At 44.5% G+C, this 15,000-nt stretch overlaps 2 protein-coding genes and 1 long non-coding RNA gene across 3 annotated transcripts in view; 2 read left to right on the forward strand and 1 right to left on the reverse strand.

The window, feature by feature from the left end:
- AGTR1 (angiotensin II receptor type 1) overlaps nt 1-10,968 on the reverse strand; it is a 45,068-nt gene extending 34,100 nt beyond the window's left edge. The window contains exon 1 of the mRNA XM_081008262.1: nt 10,606-10,968. The gene's annotated coding sequence lies outside the window, so the exon portion shown is untranslated. The remainder of the gene's footprint in view (nt 1-10,605) is intronic.
- Nucleotides 3,510-6,738, forward strand: LOC308477495. Its single transcript, XR_013986586.1, has 3 exons — nt 3,510-3,552; nt 4,315-4,400; nt 6,546-6,738. It is a non-coding gene; the product is annotated as an uncharacterized lncRNA (long non-coding RNA).
- Nucleotides 10,969-11,756: 788 nt separating the features above from the next.
- The window catches only part of LOC308478502 (uncharacterized protein), an 84,555-nt gene continuing 81,311 nt past the window's right edge, over nt 11,757-15,000 (forward strand). Inside the window, exons 1-2 of the mRNA XM_081008359.1 lie at nt 11,757-11,803; nt 13,272-13,378. Coding sequence (XP_080864485.1) covers nt 13,288-13,378 — 91 coding nt within the window. The 5' untranslated portion in view covers nt 11,757-11,803; nt 13,272-13,287. The remainder of the gene's footprint in view (nt 11,804-13,271; nt 13,379-15,000) is intronic.

Genomic DNA, 15,000 nt, shown 5'->3' on the forward strand with positions numbered 1-15,000 from the left:
GCTCTACCAAATGAGCTACCTACTAGCATAATGCAGGAGGCTACCGATTGGAGCTCCTGATGTTTAAATAAATAAATAAATAAATAAATAAATAAATAAAATTTTTTATTATTTATACATTGCCCATCGGGCTGGGCTTCCCCAGCCACTCTGGGAAGCATCCAACAAAATATTAAAATACAGTAATGCATCAAACATTAAAAGCTTCCCTAAACAGGGCTGCCTTCAGGTGTCTTCTAAAAGTATGGTGGTTGTTGTTCTCTTTGACATCTGGTGGGAGGGCATTCCACAGGGCGGGTGCCACTACCGAGAAGGCCCTCTGCCTGGTTCCCTGTAACTTGGCTCCTCACAGCGAGGGAACCGCCAGAAGGCCCTTGGCGCTGGACCTCTGTGTCCGGGTGGAACGATGGGAGTGGAGATGCTCCTTCAGATAAAGCCCTTCCATGAAAAATCCTAGCAATTATATGTAAGTCTAACAAGAAGTAAGTTTCCATAAAGTTCAAGAAAGCGGGTATAGGATTGCAGTCTGTAGAACTTCAGTTTATGTGGATTCATTTACTCCCGTTCACATTTTGCCACTGACAATTAAGTCCTTTGCAATTTGTCACTTTGTAATCACAGTGACATGGACTATGAAACTATAGTTATTTAAATATTGAGATAGTGAATGACTAAAGGCAAATTACAAATGGCAATAATGAGTTTTAACAAATAATGAGTTTTAACAAATGATCAACCACAGATTACACATTAATTTGTGTTGATGAATAGTGAAGATGTGTAGGTTTATAATCACTTTCCTGTGAGATTTATTGAACGGATGCAGTGTTTCTTCAATTAATCCTCATTCTTAGAAATGAATAAACTGTGTAAGTGCAGAAATTGTGGGGAATTATTTGCATACGCCAGTTTTAAGGCGAGGTGTCTGGAATTCCCTTGTTTTCTCAGGTTTTCAGGTTGGGTTGTACATTTGAAATTCATTCTTGCTTTTTCTGTTGTTGCTAGAGGGATACTCAGATTTACTTACTGTATACTGCTTTACATTTTAACAGAAATATCTAAAAGTGGATATATCAACTAGTCAACGTGTGGGCATCAGAAGCAAAATTAGCCCTGGGCACAGTGTTGGAGGTAGAGACAGCAGTATGACCCCACAAGGAACTGTCTTGTGCACAAGTAACACATGAAATGGGCTTTACAGTTCTATATATAAAAACAGTTCCTGTCCTATGTGCAGGAGTCAGCAAACTTTTTCAGCAGGGGGCCAGTCCACTGTCCCTCAAACCTTGTGGGGGGCCAGACTATATTTTGGAAAAAAATATGAATGAATTCCTATGCCCCACAAATAACCCAGAGATGCATTTTAAATAAAAGCACACATTCTACTCATGTAAAAACATGCTGATTCCCGGACCGTCCGGATTTAGAAGGCGACTGGGCTGGATCCGGCCCCCGGGCCTTAGTTTGCCTACCCATGTATGTGAGCAACAGAGGATATACCTTAGAATCCTAGGAATTTTAGAAGCAGTGAACAAGTGCTGAAAGACTTCCTGGAGAACTGGAAGTTTGAAAACCAAAGGAGTGTTAATGCTTTTCCCTTTTCCTGCTCCGTGGCTAAAAGCTCATTGTCATAATCTTTTATTCCACCTGACTGGGCAATCAGTGAATCATTTGACCAATGATTCAGTCCAATTCCCTTTTCTCCTCTCAAGCAAATATGATGATTTATATACAACAGGAACCATGGATATGGACCTTTCCCTTCCTCACAACTCTATGCCTTCATGGCTAATTATGTTTCTTGCACTTAATGCATGGGGGCATACACAAAATCTGGAGGTATATTTTCCTGTCTTGTTTTCTTCAATACCTTCCAGAACCATGGGGAGGCATTCCCTTTACAATTGCAGGATGGCTCATTTAGCATTTTCTAACTGTGTCCCGCTCTCTCCTTTACCCAGCCAAACGAGTCTACAGGATGGAACCATGCTTTCCAAACAACATATATTGTGATCCCTTTGCTGACCCTAAGTAGCACACATCATCCCTGGGCAGCTACTAGGAGCCTAGCAGGGCCCACTGATGCTTGCCTAGGTCCCCCTTTAAATGTGTTTTTCTTGTGCTTCAGCCAAGTGGCTGGGTTTGGGCTTTTAAATTTCTCACAATGCCCCAAAGGTGCAATACCAGGAACACTGTGGGAAATTTAACAAGTTGGCTTCCTGACATCCAGCATGGATCAGAGGACTGTGGCTGTGAACAGAACAGCCCAGCATGGATCACTTGCAAATGAGGGGGGTCCCCTGAGGAAATTTCGTTGGAGACTCACTCATACCTGCAGCCAGTTCTGCCTAGGCTCTTGCACCAGATAATCCTAGGCCTCATCTGCACCATACATTTCAAGCAGTATCATACCATTTTGAACAGTCATGACAATTCTCAGAGCAGCTGAACAATCAATTCCTCTTCCCAGGGAACTCTGGGAAGTGTAGCTCCTTGAAGGGAAAGGAAGTCTCCTAAGAACTTTTAGCACCTTTTACAAATTACAGTCATACCTCATGATACGTCCGCTTCATGTTACTTTCTTTCAGGTTACGTCCCGCGGTGACCCGGAAGTACCGGAAAGGGTTACTTCCGGGTTTTGCTGTTCGCGCAGAAGCACAAAATGACGTCACGCACATGCGCAGAAGCGGCGAATCGCAACCCGCGTGTGCGCAGACGCGCCACTGTGGGTTGCGCTCTTTTCATGTTGCGAACGGGCCTCCGGAACAGATCCCATTCGCAACCAGAGGTACCACTGTACAGTCTCCAGAATTCTTTATGGGGAATCTATGACTGTTAAGGTAGCATAAGAAAGCTTTAAATCTAAAGTGCAGGTAAGGCCCATCCCAGCTTTTTCCAAGTTTCTCTCTAAGCTTTATATTTCACATGTGAAGTGACTAAATTGTGAAAGACCAGGATTGGTCTAACCACACTCCCATGATTTCACTAGACCAACATAAACTAATCCCAACACTCATGCCAAACTCATGGCCAGCAGCAGTTGGGCAACCCCAAACCACATGAAGGTTCAGAAAGGTCAGCAGCCTCTTCCTGTTTCCTTTGACAGGATGTGGAGGTTGTCCACCTGGAACATCTGTGGTCCAGGCAGGCAATTAATTACTGCTTCTGCCTTTGCACCTGCACTAGAGTACCCCAGACTAGTATCTGTCCTCCCTTGAGATGTTGTTGCTGCCCATATATTAACAAGGGGTGGGATCAGTGTGGTAGAGGACCTCACCTCTACAGCATGGGCACAGGTGGTGGATGCATCTAACATAGTGTCTTCAATTTTCAAAACATGCATATAGCTATCTCTCCCCCCCCCCCCCAGCACTCTCATAGGTCCACAGTTTGGGAATCACTGCTGTTGTGCACACTTCTGCAATTTAGTCCCTGTCCACAGGCTCACAATCTAATATATATGATACAAATGGATAAGAGAGTGAAGAAAACAACATGTCCCTCTCAGACACTAATCTAAGCAAATTATGGAAATGCCACTCTTCCTGAAAGGCAAGTGTTAAGTGGTATGCGAAGGAAAAATAACAAATGATCCCTGCTGCAGAAAATGGCAACAGCTAACTCCTAAATTCATCCCTTCAGTAGCATGACTATCTGCATGGACAAAGTGTTATGCTTGCCAGTGTTCTTGCTGTTCGTGTGATGATTTAGACAGGCACTCTGGCCTCATGGAATGCATTTATATGGCTCTTTCTGTTCCGAGGGCATGTAGAATTTAAAACAGAAAACTCTGAAAAGTTTTGCCAGTATGTTATAGTACACTGATGATTGGATGAACATACATCCCAGCTCACCAATGAAAGCATAAATGGGCCCCAAAAATATGTCTTTGTTTTACAGCTTTCTATCCCACTTTTTGACCACAGAAATACTCCCATTACTTGGTTTTAATTGCCCATTGGAAAAATAATAATGCAGAGATTTGCCACACACTGTAGTTGTAATGATGAACTGAAGTGAGGGTGGGGCTGTAAAGTGCATGGAATAAAAAGTAATTAATATAATGTATTGCAGAACTTGGGTGTGCTATCCAATTTTCATAAAAATCTGGGGAAATACAACTTTCCCTAAGATTTTCTTCATGGAAATCAGACCTTTACCCAAAAAGTTAATCCAGACTTCTTTGGACGTACTATTTACCTGTGCTGAATTCAATTAATGAGTGAGGTGAAAATATAGCAAAAAACCTAAATAAATCCGTACTGTGAATAAGTCACCAATGAAATTAACATTTGCCCACCCTTTTTACATCAGAATGATCTTCACAACCAAGCTAATGCAACCCGTGAATGGTGATTGATTTTCTCCTGCTTTGTGTTTCCATAGAATTAAGTGGAAAGGTAATCCTGCTTGCCCTTTTAATTTGCAAACCTGGGAGGTGTAAAGGGTGATCAGATGCAGAGAATAGGCTCCTGGGCGGTAAAGAGCAAAGAGTCATTGCAGCTGACAAACTCTGTCATGATTCGCTTCTGTACACATCACACTGGAATTGTTAAATCGCAATCTGAATCTTGACTGAGTAAACAATCCCTTAACATGCTTTCGAAATAATTGCTCACTGAAAATCTACGTTCTCGTGACACTTTCCAGTGCTTTAAATTCAGTAACTCCAAAGCCACAGAGACAATTGCTTGATGTTTTTACACCATGATATAAAAAGACTGCCCTAGCTGTATCTCCAAGAGCTGCTCTAAGAGCCACCGGAGACCAAAGAATAAGATTTGCTGTGTTTAAGAGTGGCCCTGAAGAAGATGCTAATTGGAGATGCCTTGAATCTAATATAGCACACTTCTGCCTATCCAGAGATTTTCTCTCTGTTTCCTATACTGGCGCTTTCTGACTTTCTCTTTCGTCTTCCGCCTCCATTTAAAGCCCTATAAGGATTGGGACCTGGATATCCTAAAGTCCTTCAACTCACACAAAAAAACCATCTGCATCAGTGTTAGAAACTCAGACGTATAAGCTAGGTGCCAAATGCTAGGTAAACCAAGGTTATAGTCACCAAAATGGAATGTCTAGCTGCCATTTTGACTGCTCTAATGTAATATTTTTCAAACAACGGACTGACTGCGATTGATTCTCAGTTAAACATCCGGCTAGTTCAGATGACAACCTTGAGCTGGGTTAAGAGCTTTGAGAACTTAAAGAAGAAAAGCCACTTGAGTAAGTGAAGACAAGCTACACCAATTAACTGTAACTTTGTTCACTGCTCCTGCTCAGGCGGCCCAGAAAAAGCATTCTGATTCCTGAAATTCATCCCAATTGTGCAGATAAAATATAACTGATAGAATTCTACAGGATGGGGTATTAGTGTGTGAAACTAATGATCCCCAGGCACGCACCTCCAGATAATGGAGATGTCAGGTAACATCCTTGCACCCAGGCATCTTCACTTGGTCTCAAGTAGTCAATGGCCATGTGCAAAATGCACCTGGCAACTGGCTAATTTCGAATACTGGTTCCCGGTTATTCCTTTCCAGCCGTGAATGGAAGTTACAATCACCAGATGTGATAGGATGGCCCTATTCACCTTTCGAAATGGTTTGCAGAGGTTTGGCAACTTCTGGATCTGGCTTGGGGGCCAGATCCACTTCTTCACCCTGCAATACAGCAAATGCACTTGCCACATGCCCCCAATGCTATGGCCTAATCCAGGCATGTCCAAAGTCCGTTTGGGGGGGCCTAATCCGGCCCCTGTGGCAGTTCATTTCCTGGGGTAAAATCCTAAAAAAACCTCAACTCCAACCCTAAAAACCTCAACTCCAACCCTAAAATCACTTCAATCCTAAAAAAAAGGTCAACAACTTTGGTCAGCCCTTTGGTCAGCTTGCACAGCTCTTCACGTCATCAAATCTGGCCCTCTGGATCCACTGGGCTGTCATAAATTCCATCAATGCCAACAGGATTTTTGGCAAGATCGAACACAGAATGTGGGACACTCTTCCAAGACAAACCATACTGATTATTGCTTGACTTTTATACACCAGCGTGTATTATCAGGGATCACCTTCATTTCAGCCAGTCGGACTTCTTAAAGTGGAAAGAAAAATGGGTCAGCCGCTTATTCAAATCCCCAACCTTCTGAAAAGACTCTCTCCCTTTCAGTAAAGGAGCTCAGGAGGTACATAATGGTCTTAGTGCTATGGGTGGTAATCGGACATCATTCAAACTTTGTGAAGATGTGCTATTAGAATGCTAATTCCTGTCTCCTGTTAGAAACCACCCCAGAACAATTCATCAAATGATTTTAGTTTTGTGCTTAGGAACAATAATCTTGCAGAAATTCTGGTTATTAAAATATGCAGGAAGGACAGGATAGAAGATGGATAAAAGAAAATATGAAATATGTGTGCAATCAAATGTATCTTGGGAATGTTCCCCCTCCACACAATTTGTGGATTTCAGGATCCAAAGACTAAGGCTGTAATCCTGCACATGTTAATTAGGGAGCAGGCCCAAAAAACTGCATGGGCTTTACTTTTCAGGAAACCTGCTGAAGGATTAGGCTGAGCACCAGGACACTAGCAAGCTTCCAAGTTGCACAGAACCCTTCTTCTTCCAGAAAGAATTCCTGCCTGAAGACCTTATGTCAGCTAAACAGCTGGTTTCATACAAAATGAAATACTATACAAATAAAATACAAATGATAAAGGAACATACCAGGTCAGACTATTTGTCCATCTCATGCCACATTTACACGGTACATTTAGAGCACTCCGATACCACTTTAAACAGTCATGGCTTGCCTGTAAGAATTCTGGGAGCTGTGGTTTGTTAAGGGTCCTGAGAGTTGTTAGGAGAGCCCTAGAGCTACAATTTCAGAGGGGTTCAATAATCAATCCCTATTCACAGGGTGAATGTGGCCTGAGTCCAGTATTATCTGTGGAAGTAACAGAAAGTTGTACGAATAGCAGCAGCTCTCCAAGGGGTCTGGTAGAGGCCTTTCCCCATTTCTTTCTACCTGGTCCTTCTAAGTGGAGATGCCAGAGATTAACCTGGGACCTTGTGTGTGCTCCAATACGGAATTACAGTCTTTCCCCAAAACATGGCTGTCCCAATATTAGCAAGTTGGAATTTGACTTTACAGAACATCCTAAGCAACAGATACAATGCCAACTGGTGAGTTTGGGCTTGTGTGGGGATATTTAGTGTCCTTGTCAAAGATTCACTAAATGTGAAGATTAAAAATATGGGGAGATGCAGCGGGGTGTGTGTGTGTGTGTGTGTGTGTGCACACAATCATTCCCCTTGTTCGCCATTTGTTGGAGGGCAAACTTCTGAAGCAAGAAGTCTCCCCATGAGTTTTGGAATCGTGGTTTTCCAGGGTTCTAAAATATGCAGGGAGCCAACAGCAGCACAGGAACTGTCACTCACTCTCCAACTGTCAGTCACTCTCCAACAATAGTGACACAGGGGGAGGAGGGAAGATGGCACATTTGTCCCCCCTGCCCCCCCCACTGTGCATTGACTCTATAATAATAATAATAATAATAATAATAATAATAATAATAATAATTATTATTAATACCCCACCCATCTGGCTGAGTTTACCCAGCCACTCTGGGCGGCTCCCAATCAAATGTTAAAAACAGTACAGATGTTAAAATGTAATGTTAAAAACTCTACAGATTTAGCGATTGCCTGAAGAGGGATTAAGACACAGTCCTGCCTCTCTACGTAATGACAGAGCTGCATGGTATAGTTTCTTCCATTTAACCTAGTATTGTCTACTAGGACTGGTAGCAGCATGTAGACAGATATCATTCCCACCATCTGCCAGGGAATGAATCTGGGACATTTGGCACACAAAGTAGCTTCTCTACCACTAAGTTATGGTCCTTCCACATAAAGCAGGGGGTGGGAAGGGAATGTGGCCATCCAGCCTTCTCTCTCTGTGACCCCCCAAGCCACACCCTTCCTCACCAGTCCTGCTCTGTGCCCTCTTCCAAATAAGTTTATCTGGCTGGAATGTGTCCACGAATTTTCAGGATTCCTCTTGCCTGCTTGGAAGGAGCCATGCCTGTATGTCCTCCTACTGCTAACATACGGGTCTCATAAGGTTTTCTGCAAGGGATCGCAACCCAGGCTGAAAAGGGACCTCCCACCCCTGCCATAAAGAGATAGTGTCCCTTAGAACAGGTGCATTGGTGGAGAAAGGGCATCTGGGCACACAGATAACTTGTCAAAAGGCATCATCTGAGGGCACCCTAAGCAACTGAGGGTGAGATGGAGGGAACGGAGCTCAGAGTCACTGGACTAATGCTAAAGGGCCTTTTGTCCCTGAGCCCAACCTTCTTCCTGTCCCCACCTTGGGAGGTGAAAAAAGGACTCAGCCTTCCTTTGCTTCTATGCCAACTGTGGTGGGATAAGGGAATGAGTTGCTTTTGGTGTAGGCTGTACTTACGTCTCACTCAAGCACGACTCTTCTCCCATCCCCTCTGGGCCAAGCCTGAGAATTGCATGTGACCTGCTTTGGTATTCTCTCCCCCAGGACCAGATTTGAAGTTTTGGTGGGTCTGCAAGTATATGAAGTCTCCGCCATTGCCCTCACCTGATACAACAGCCCTTTTGATGTCCACACACATTCCACTTTACACACTTAAAGAGGGATCAACATCTTGCCTGTGACATTTTCAGAATTCTAAAATGATCTCTGTGTGATTATTGTTATTTGCAGGCATTCCCCTTAACCTTCCTTAAAAATAAAATGTCAGCTTCTTGTTGGAGCGTCACAGCTCCATCCGAAAGGTTATGGGACATATTCTGCTGCCAACTGTACTGCTGGTGCAACACTATTAATTTCGGATTAAGGGCAGAGGTATAAACGAATGCCATTTGATCTTTGGTGCATATTTATTTGCACGTATCACACAGCACACAGTGTTTATATTGAAGCTACTTGACACATACCAGAGACCATCCTGTTGTATTACTCAGGCTTCACAGCAACATCACAATGACCGACAGCTGGTCCTTGCTTTGCAGTTCACTGTTTGCACGGTCAGGTCCCACACTGCACTGGGTAATGTCTGAAATGTGGAGTTGTCATGCAAACTGTCTCTGGTCCCGGATGTTCCCTGTGCAACATAGTAGGAACCTGACCTGCTGCAACAGTAACCATTGCTACCACATTAACGAAAGAACCAACTTTGACTTAATGTGCTCTGAGATTTTGTATGCTTGTTTACTGAGGATACAGACTTTGTACCAAGTTGCTGATGCACAGGGTTATGTCTACGATCCTATGCACACGCACCAGGGATTAAAGCCACAGTGAATACAATAGGGCATTCAACTTCCAAGCCAACATGCCTAGGACTGCACCCTAAGTATGATTAAATCCTGATTCTTGCATGGATGCCAACAAAATTCATTCTGTAAGGAAGCAGGAATCTAACACAAACAGAGGGACAATTTGGAGTCAATATAAACCTAGTAGGGAAATTATTTTGAATGTTGTGGAAAATAGGACAGGTCTTGCCAGTTCAGTTTGTTCCTCTTAACTGATTTGTCAAGTCAAAGTTATGGCTTGACTTGGCCTCTACTAGTTGCTAGCAATAAATTGGAAAGTTGCTAGAAATAAGCTGGAAAGTTGTCGGCTTGCGGTAGGTCTGTCGCTGATTCTGTTAAATGGTGCCTTAGACCTGTTGACAAGAAATATGAGAGGATTCACATGACAGGACTTGTGAGTGCACAAGCCCTCTATCTTCTGCGAGTAGATAAATCTGTGGCATCGTTTCAAAGAGGTGTCCTTGGAACAAGCAATCAGTCTTCCTTGTGGACTCTGGTTGTTAAAACTATTGCTTTTAGCAGTAACTAAGGGAGTCGCACTTTCAGCACAGTGTAAACAAGGCATTCCTTCCACATGCACACTCTGTTATAAGAGTTTGGAAAACCAAAGATACACTTTCATCACTCTTTTGGTGAAGAATGGAACAAACTGAGAATCTGAGGCAAAGCATAATAAAATGTCATGTGATAGCAATAAACTTTCCAAAGAATAATGCCTGATCCTAGCAATGGTGAAGTATCTTTAAATGCCATTGACTTCGATGACTGAGTGGAAGAGAGTAGGGTTAAGTATGTGCTTAACTATATATAAAAGAGGGCTTAGTTTTGTGCCTATACTCAAATATACTTTTGCATGCATATAAAAATCACAGGATTGCCAGTTATCCTCCAAAAAGCATTAAAGAAAAGAAAAGGTCCTGTTATATAGCTCTACACGCGCGCGCACACCCACACCCATCCTTGAGTCCCACGTATTTCCTTAGCGCTTGTGAGATTTAGAAATCACGTCGTTGGAGTCTATGCCAGAAAACTTTCAGCTCTCTCATGTAAAATGGGAAGCCTTTCTCAGAAGGAAAGGGCTGGTGGTGGAAACTTTTTCTCCAGGGACGGTGATAACAAATAATGATAATAAATACAACCAAGGCAGCAGTTTGCAAGTGGGCAAGGAGGAAGAAAAACCAAATTTCAGGAGTTGGTAGGGCAGGAGGGGAAAGGGAACAGAACAGAGACGCGTGGAAGGAGGAGGAAACTTACAAGACGAGAGGAGAAACTTGCAAGGCTTGGCAGGATGCGCTGGAAGCGGCTGTGCAACTGCGGATTTCTCCCTCTCTTCTCTTTCGGTCTCTTCTCTGTCTCTCGGCCAGGCTGGGCAGCTCGGCATCCACGAACCTCCACCCTGGGGAAGCCACGCACGTCTCACCTTCCTGGGTGTGTTGCAGCTACTATTGCTGCTGCGAGAAGGCGGCGGCAGCCTCAGTCCCTTGGGTGGCTGCGCGCAGGACTGTCCTAAGGCTTGGATCCGTTTGGCTTCGCCCCCCTGGATTTATAGCCAGGGCGGCTGCTCGTTGCGCGGCTGCGTTCCCCTCCAGCTCACACTCCACCCGCCCCGCTCCCTCCTGGGAGAGCCCCTAGTTCTGGGCCTCGCTTCTCCCCCCGCCCCACTTCCCCTCCCAACACGTGAATGAATCAGCCTCGGCTCAGACCCGCTTCCTTGCCGCCCCCTCCCCGTCCAGCGCAGCCCAGCAGCGCCGCTAATGAAATCGCTGTCGATGGACACGCCTCCGCCCGTTCCGCTTGTTAACGCCGCCCGAGGCTCCCGCTTCCTGTCCCTACCGCTGCGGGGAAGGGGGTCGATCTGTTTCAGGTGCGCTTTGGATCCCCCACCGCGTTTAGGTCAGGGAACATCTTGTTCTCCATAACTTATTAGAGGGGAGGGGGAGAGCGACCAGTGAAGAAAGACAGACCCGGAAAGTGCCGTTTGCAAAGTTGGAAAATCCTGCGTATTTGTTTCCCACTCGTGTTTGTGTTTCTACCACCCCAGTTGCAAGGAAGGCAGGATGCTGGCGTCGGGGCGCTCGGGGCGCTCGGATCCCTACGCGAGTGAAACGCACAGATTTGTAGAAACTGCAGGGAAAGAGCGCAGAAAGAGAAAGTTGCTCATACCTTAAGCTCAGTCCAACACACGCTATGCTGAGCATCCCACGAGAGTCCCGTGGTTTTTGAGGCTCAGGCAGACCTCCCTGACGTAGTAGGGTCTGGGCACTGCATGTGGGTCGTGATCTGCCCTAGTATTTCGCGGACACCGCCCCCCCCCCCCGCCCCGGCAGCCTCTGAAGCCCTCCCAACAATGGGTTTGGGCGGGGGAATCACGCGTCGACGTAGCCTTCATCTGTAGAGAACGCCGCGTGGGCGGACAGGCGGGAATCTACGCGGTGCTGAATGTCTGCATCAGGTTAGAGGAGTGCATAGCACCCAACCCTATCACAGGCCTGCTTGCAAGTGTATAAGCCGTGGCTGTGCACAACCCATCATACGTAACGATGGGTGTATGGTTAGCATTAAAACAAAATACAGTGGTACCTCTGGTTGCGAACGGGATCCATTCTGGAGCCCCGTTCGCAACATGAGCAGAACGCAACCCATGTCTGCGCGTGTGTGGGTTGTGATTCGCTGCTTCCGCGCATGCATGTGACGTCATTTTGAGTGTCTGTGCATGCGCAAGCGGTGGAACCCGGAAGTAACCCTTTCCAGTACTTCCTGGTCGCTGCGGGACGCAACCTGAAAAGACGTAACCTGAACTGAACGTAACAAAAGGTATGACTGTACAGATAAGGGATCTTTAATCGACACCTACATTATTTATAAAATTATGCTGGCGGTGATAGTGATGGATATATCCTATCAAGCCAATACAAGTACACTTCTTCAGTTTGCTGTTGATGCTGAAACTAGGGTGACATATGTTTTTCAGCAGCTGTTCATGTATATTCAATGGGGAGTAGTCTGGCAGCATGTGTTTGCACATCTGTTTGCTAAGTCAGAAATTGAAATGCACTTTAGAACTTCTTCCAAGAAGACTCATAGGTCTCCCTCCCCAGCAGTAAAAAAGCCAACTTGGAGACACAAATATAGGTACTATATAGGTCTTTGAATGTTCTTAAGCTACAAATCCTGAGCTTCTGTGTCTAGCAGTGAAGCCTTGGACACCTTGGTGTTCTGGAAAGCTGGAATACATCTTTGCCCAAGATGAATCTTCTCCAAGCAGCGATGCAGAGTCAACAGCGACTGATGTGCACACACCCAACACTTCTGTGTAACACGATGCTGATGTAATATTGTTCATTTAACATGAAGGGGGTGGGAATCCTAATTCCACCAGAGTTATGTTGTGAGCTCTGCAAAGAAAATACCCTTCTGTTTAAATGTGTCAATGCTGTAAGCTCTGTTCTTCCATGATTAATGAGCTGGGCATAGAACAAATTTGTATTTATTAACGCAGAACTGTTTATCCAGAGCTGCAGTCAGATTTGGTTGAACTTCTTATTAGAGATATCACTGGAATGAGAAATGAATGCCAAGATTCTTTTTCTTTACAGCCTCTTTGCGTGCTCAGCACTTTCTTACGAAAGGCATGCTTGCTGCATGTAGGAGGGGAGGGGAAGGGAAAGGAAAGGCAGAGTCACAAATCTCACGTCTGCTGCAAAGTCTCTCTGTCACCAACCTAAGTGGGAGCAGTACCTAGGCATTGCTATACAAGTTTGCAGACAGATGCAGAGCTTGGACCAGCCTTCACTGTGCCCCATCAGTCAGAATTCTTGGCCCCTCCGGTGCCTTTAGTGCCATATCACATTGATGCCCTGTTATGGTGACTTCTCCCTCACTTCTGATAGAGTCACACTTCTCTGAATTTTGCCATGCAGTTCTCCAGCCAATAAGATGAGACTGAAGAGACCAATACAGTGGTACCTTGCTTCTCAATTGCCTCGGTACTCAAACAACTTGGAACCCAAACACTGCAAACCTGGAAGTAAGTGTTCCAGTTTGCGAACTTTTTTTTCAGAAGCCTAATGTGCTCCGTTTTGAGTGTTACGCTTCTGATTTGAGTGTTATGCTTCCAATTTGAGTGCCACACTTCCACTTTGAGTATTACGCTTAGGTCTGTCTGTTTTTGCTATTTATTTTGCATTTTTGTTTTTGAGGCTCTTTTTGTTTTGTTTTTTGTGACTGTGTGGAACCCAGTTCAGCTACTAATTGATTGATTGTGTGACTGCAGCACATTGTTTATTGCCTTCATTTTATGGATCAATGGTTTCATTAGATAATAAAATTCATGTTAAATTGCTGTTTTAGGGGTTGTTTTTAAAAGTCTGGAATGGATTAATCCATTTTGCATTACTTTCTATGGGAAAGTGTGCCTTGGTTTTGGAATGCTTTGGTTTTGGAATGGACTTCCAGAACGGATTAAGTTTGAGAACCAAGGTACCACTGTAGTGGGGCCAGTGGTCAAGAAGATGGTTTCTGCATGTGCTGTAGAGGGAAGTGAGGGGCAGATGCAGCTCATCCATCTTGGAAGGAAGCCCATCAAAGAGAAGGAAAACTCTGATCCTAAACTTCTGAAATATACTTGGTGTCCTGTAGTGATTTCATGCTCATTATTGCAGCTTGTAAAACAGTGATTGGCTTGCCCCCCAAACCTCAGGCTTTTATATACATTATTTACACAATGAGTCCCGTCTGATTGGCTTATTCTGCTTCCTTCCTGGAGCCTGACTGGTCTTTGCCTGCAGGCCAATCAGTTGTTGCATTCTAGGATCCTACTTGCCTATTGTTCTAGGATCCAAGCTTAGTACATAACAGCTTCTGTTGCCTTGTGGTTTATCTTCAGGAGAAGAAAAGGCTAAGGAGTAAACCCTACAGAAATCTGGAGTGGGATCCCTAAGACATTTGGCTAGTGCCTTGTACGCCTCCTTATGGCAACTCCTGAAGCCAGGCTGGTGCCATACATATTGCTCTGTTTTCATTTGGACTACATTGGCAATGCCAAGAAGGAGAATCTTGACATCTGGGTAGCGTAGCCCAGGACCTCCACACACACAGCCCAGGCTTGTGCCTCAGGGAGGTCACTTCAGTACTGCTAATGCAGCAATTTGACTTCACCCCTGGAAACACACTCCATTGTCTTTTGAGACAGATGGATATCAACAATCTCCAGCCAAGTAATGTGTCCAAAATGCTTATATGTGGGTAAAGCATACATAAAAATGTGTACAGTGAAAATGACATACAAAAGTATTTAGGAACACTGATTCCCAAAAATGACTATATTGTGCAAAATCGCATACATCAATGTGTATATTAAGAGAATTGCACCCTAAAATGCTGGGAACTTAACAAAATGCAAACTGATGTGGGAATATGGAAAACTGGATTTAAAATGAAATTTTACCCTTCAATAGGCTTGGGGAGATGGTTTGGAAGCAAGAGGATGGTTTTTCAGTTCTGGCTTTGGATTACACGACCTAACTTGAATTTGGCATATTTTAATATTTTGCGTGCTAAGCACTTGTAAGTCCTACTGATGTGAATAGGAGAGAACTACACATGTACTTAGGGACATGGGTGGTGCTATGGGTTAAACCACAGAGCCTA

This window comes from Podarcis pityusensis (genome assembly GCF_964106645.2).
Source record: "Podarcis pityusensis genome assembly, chromosome: 5".
NCBI lineage: Eukaryota > Metazoa > Chordata > Lepidosauria > Squamata > Lacertidae > Podarcis > Podarcis pityusensis.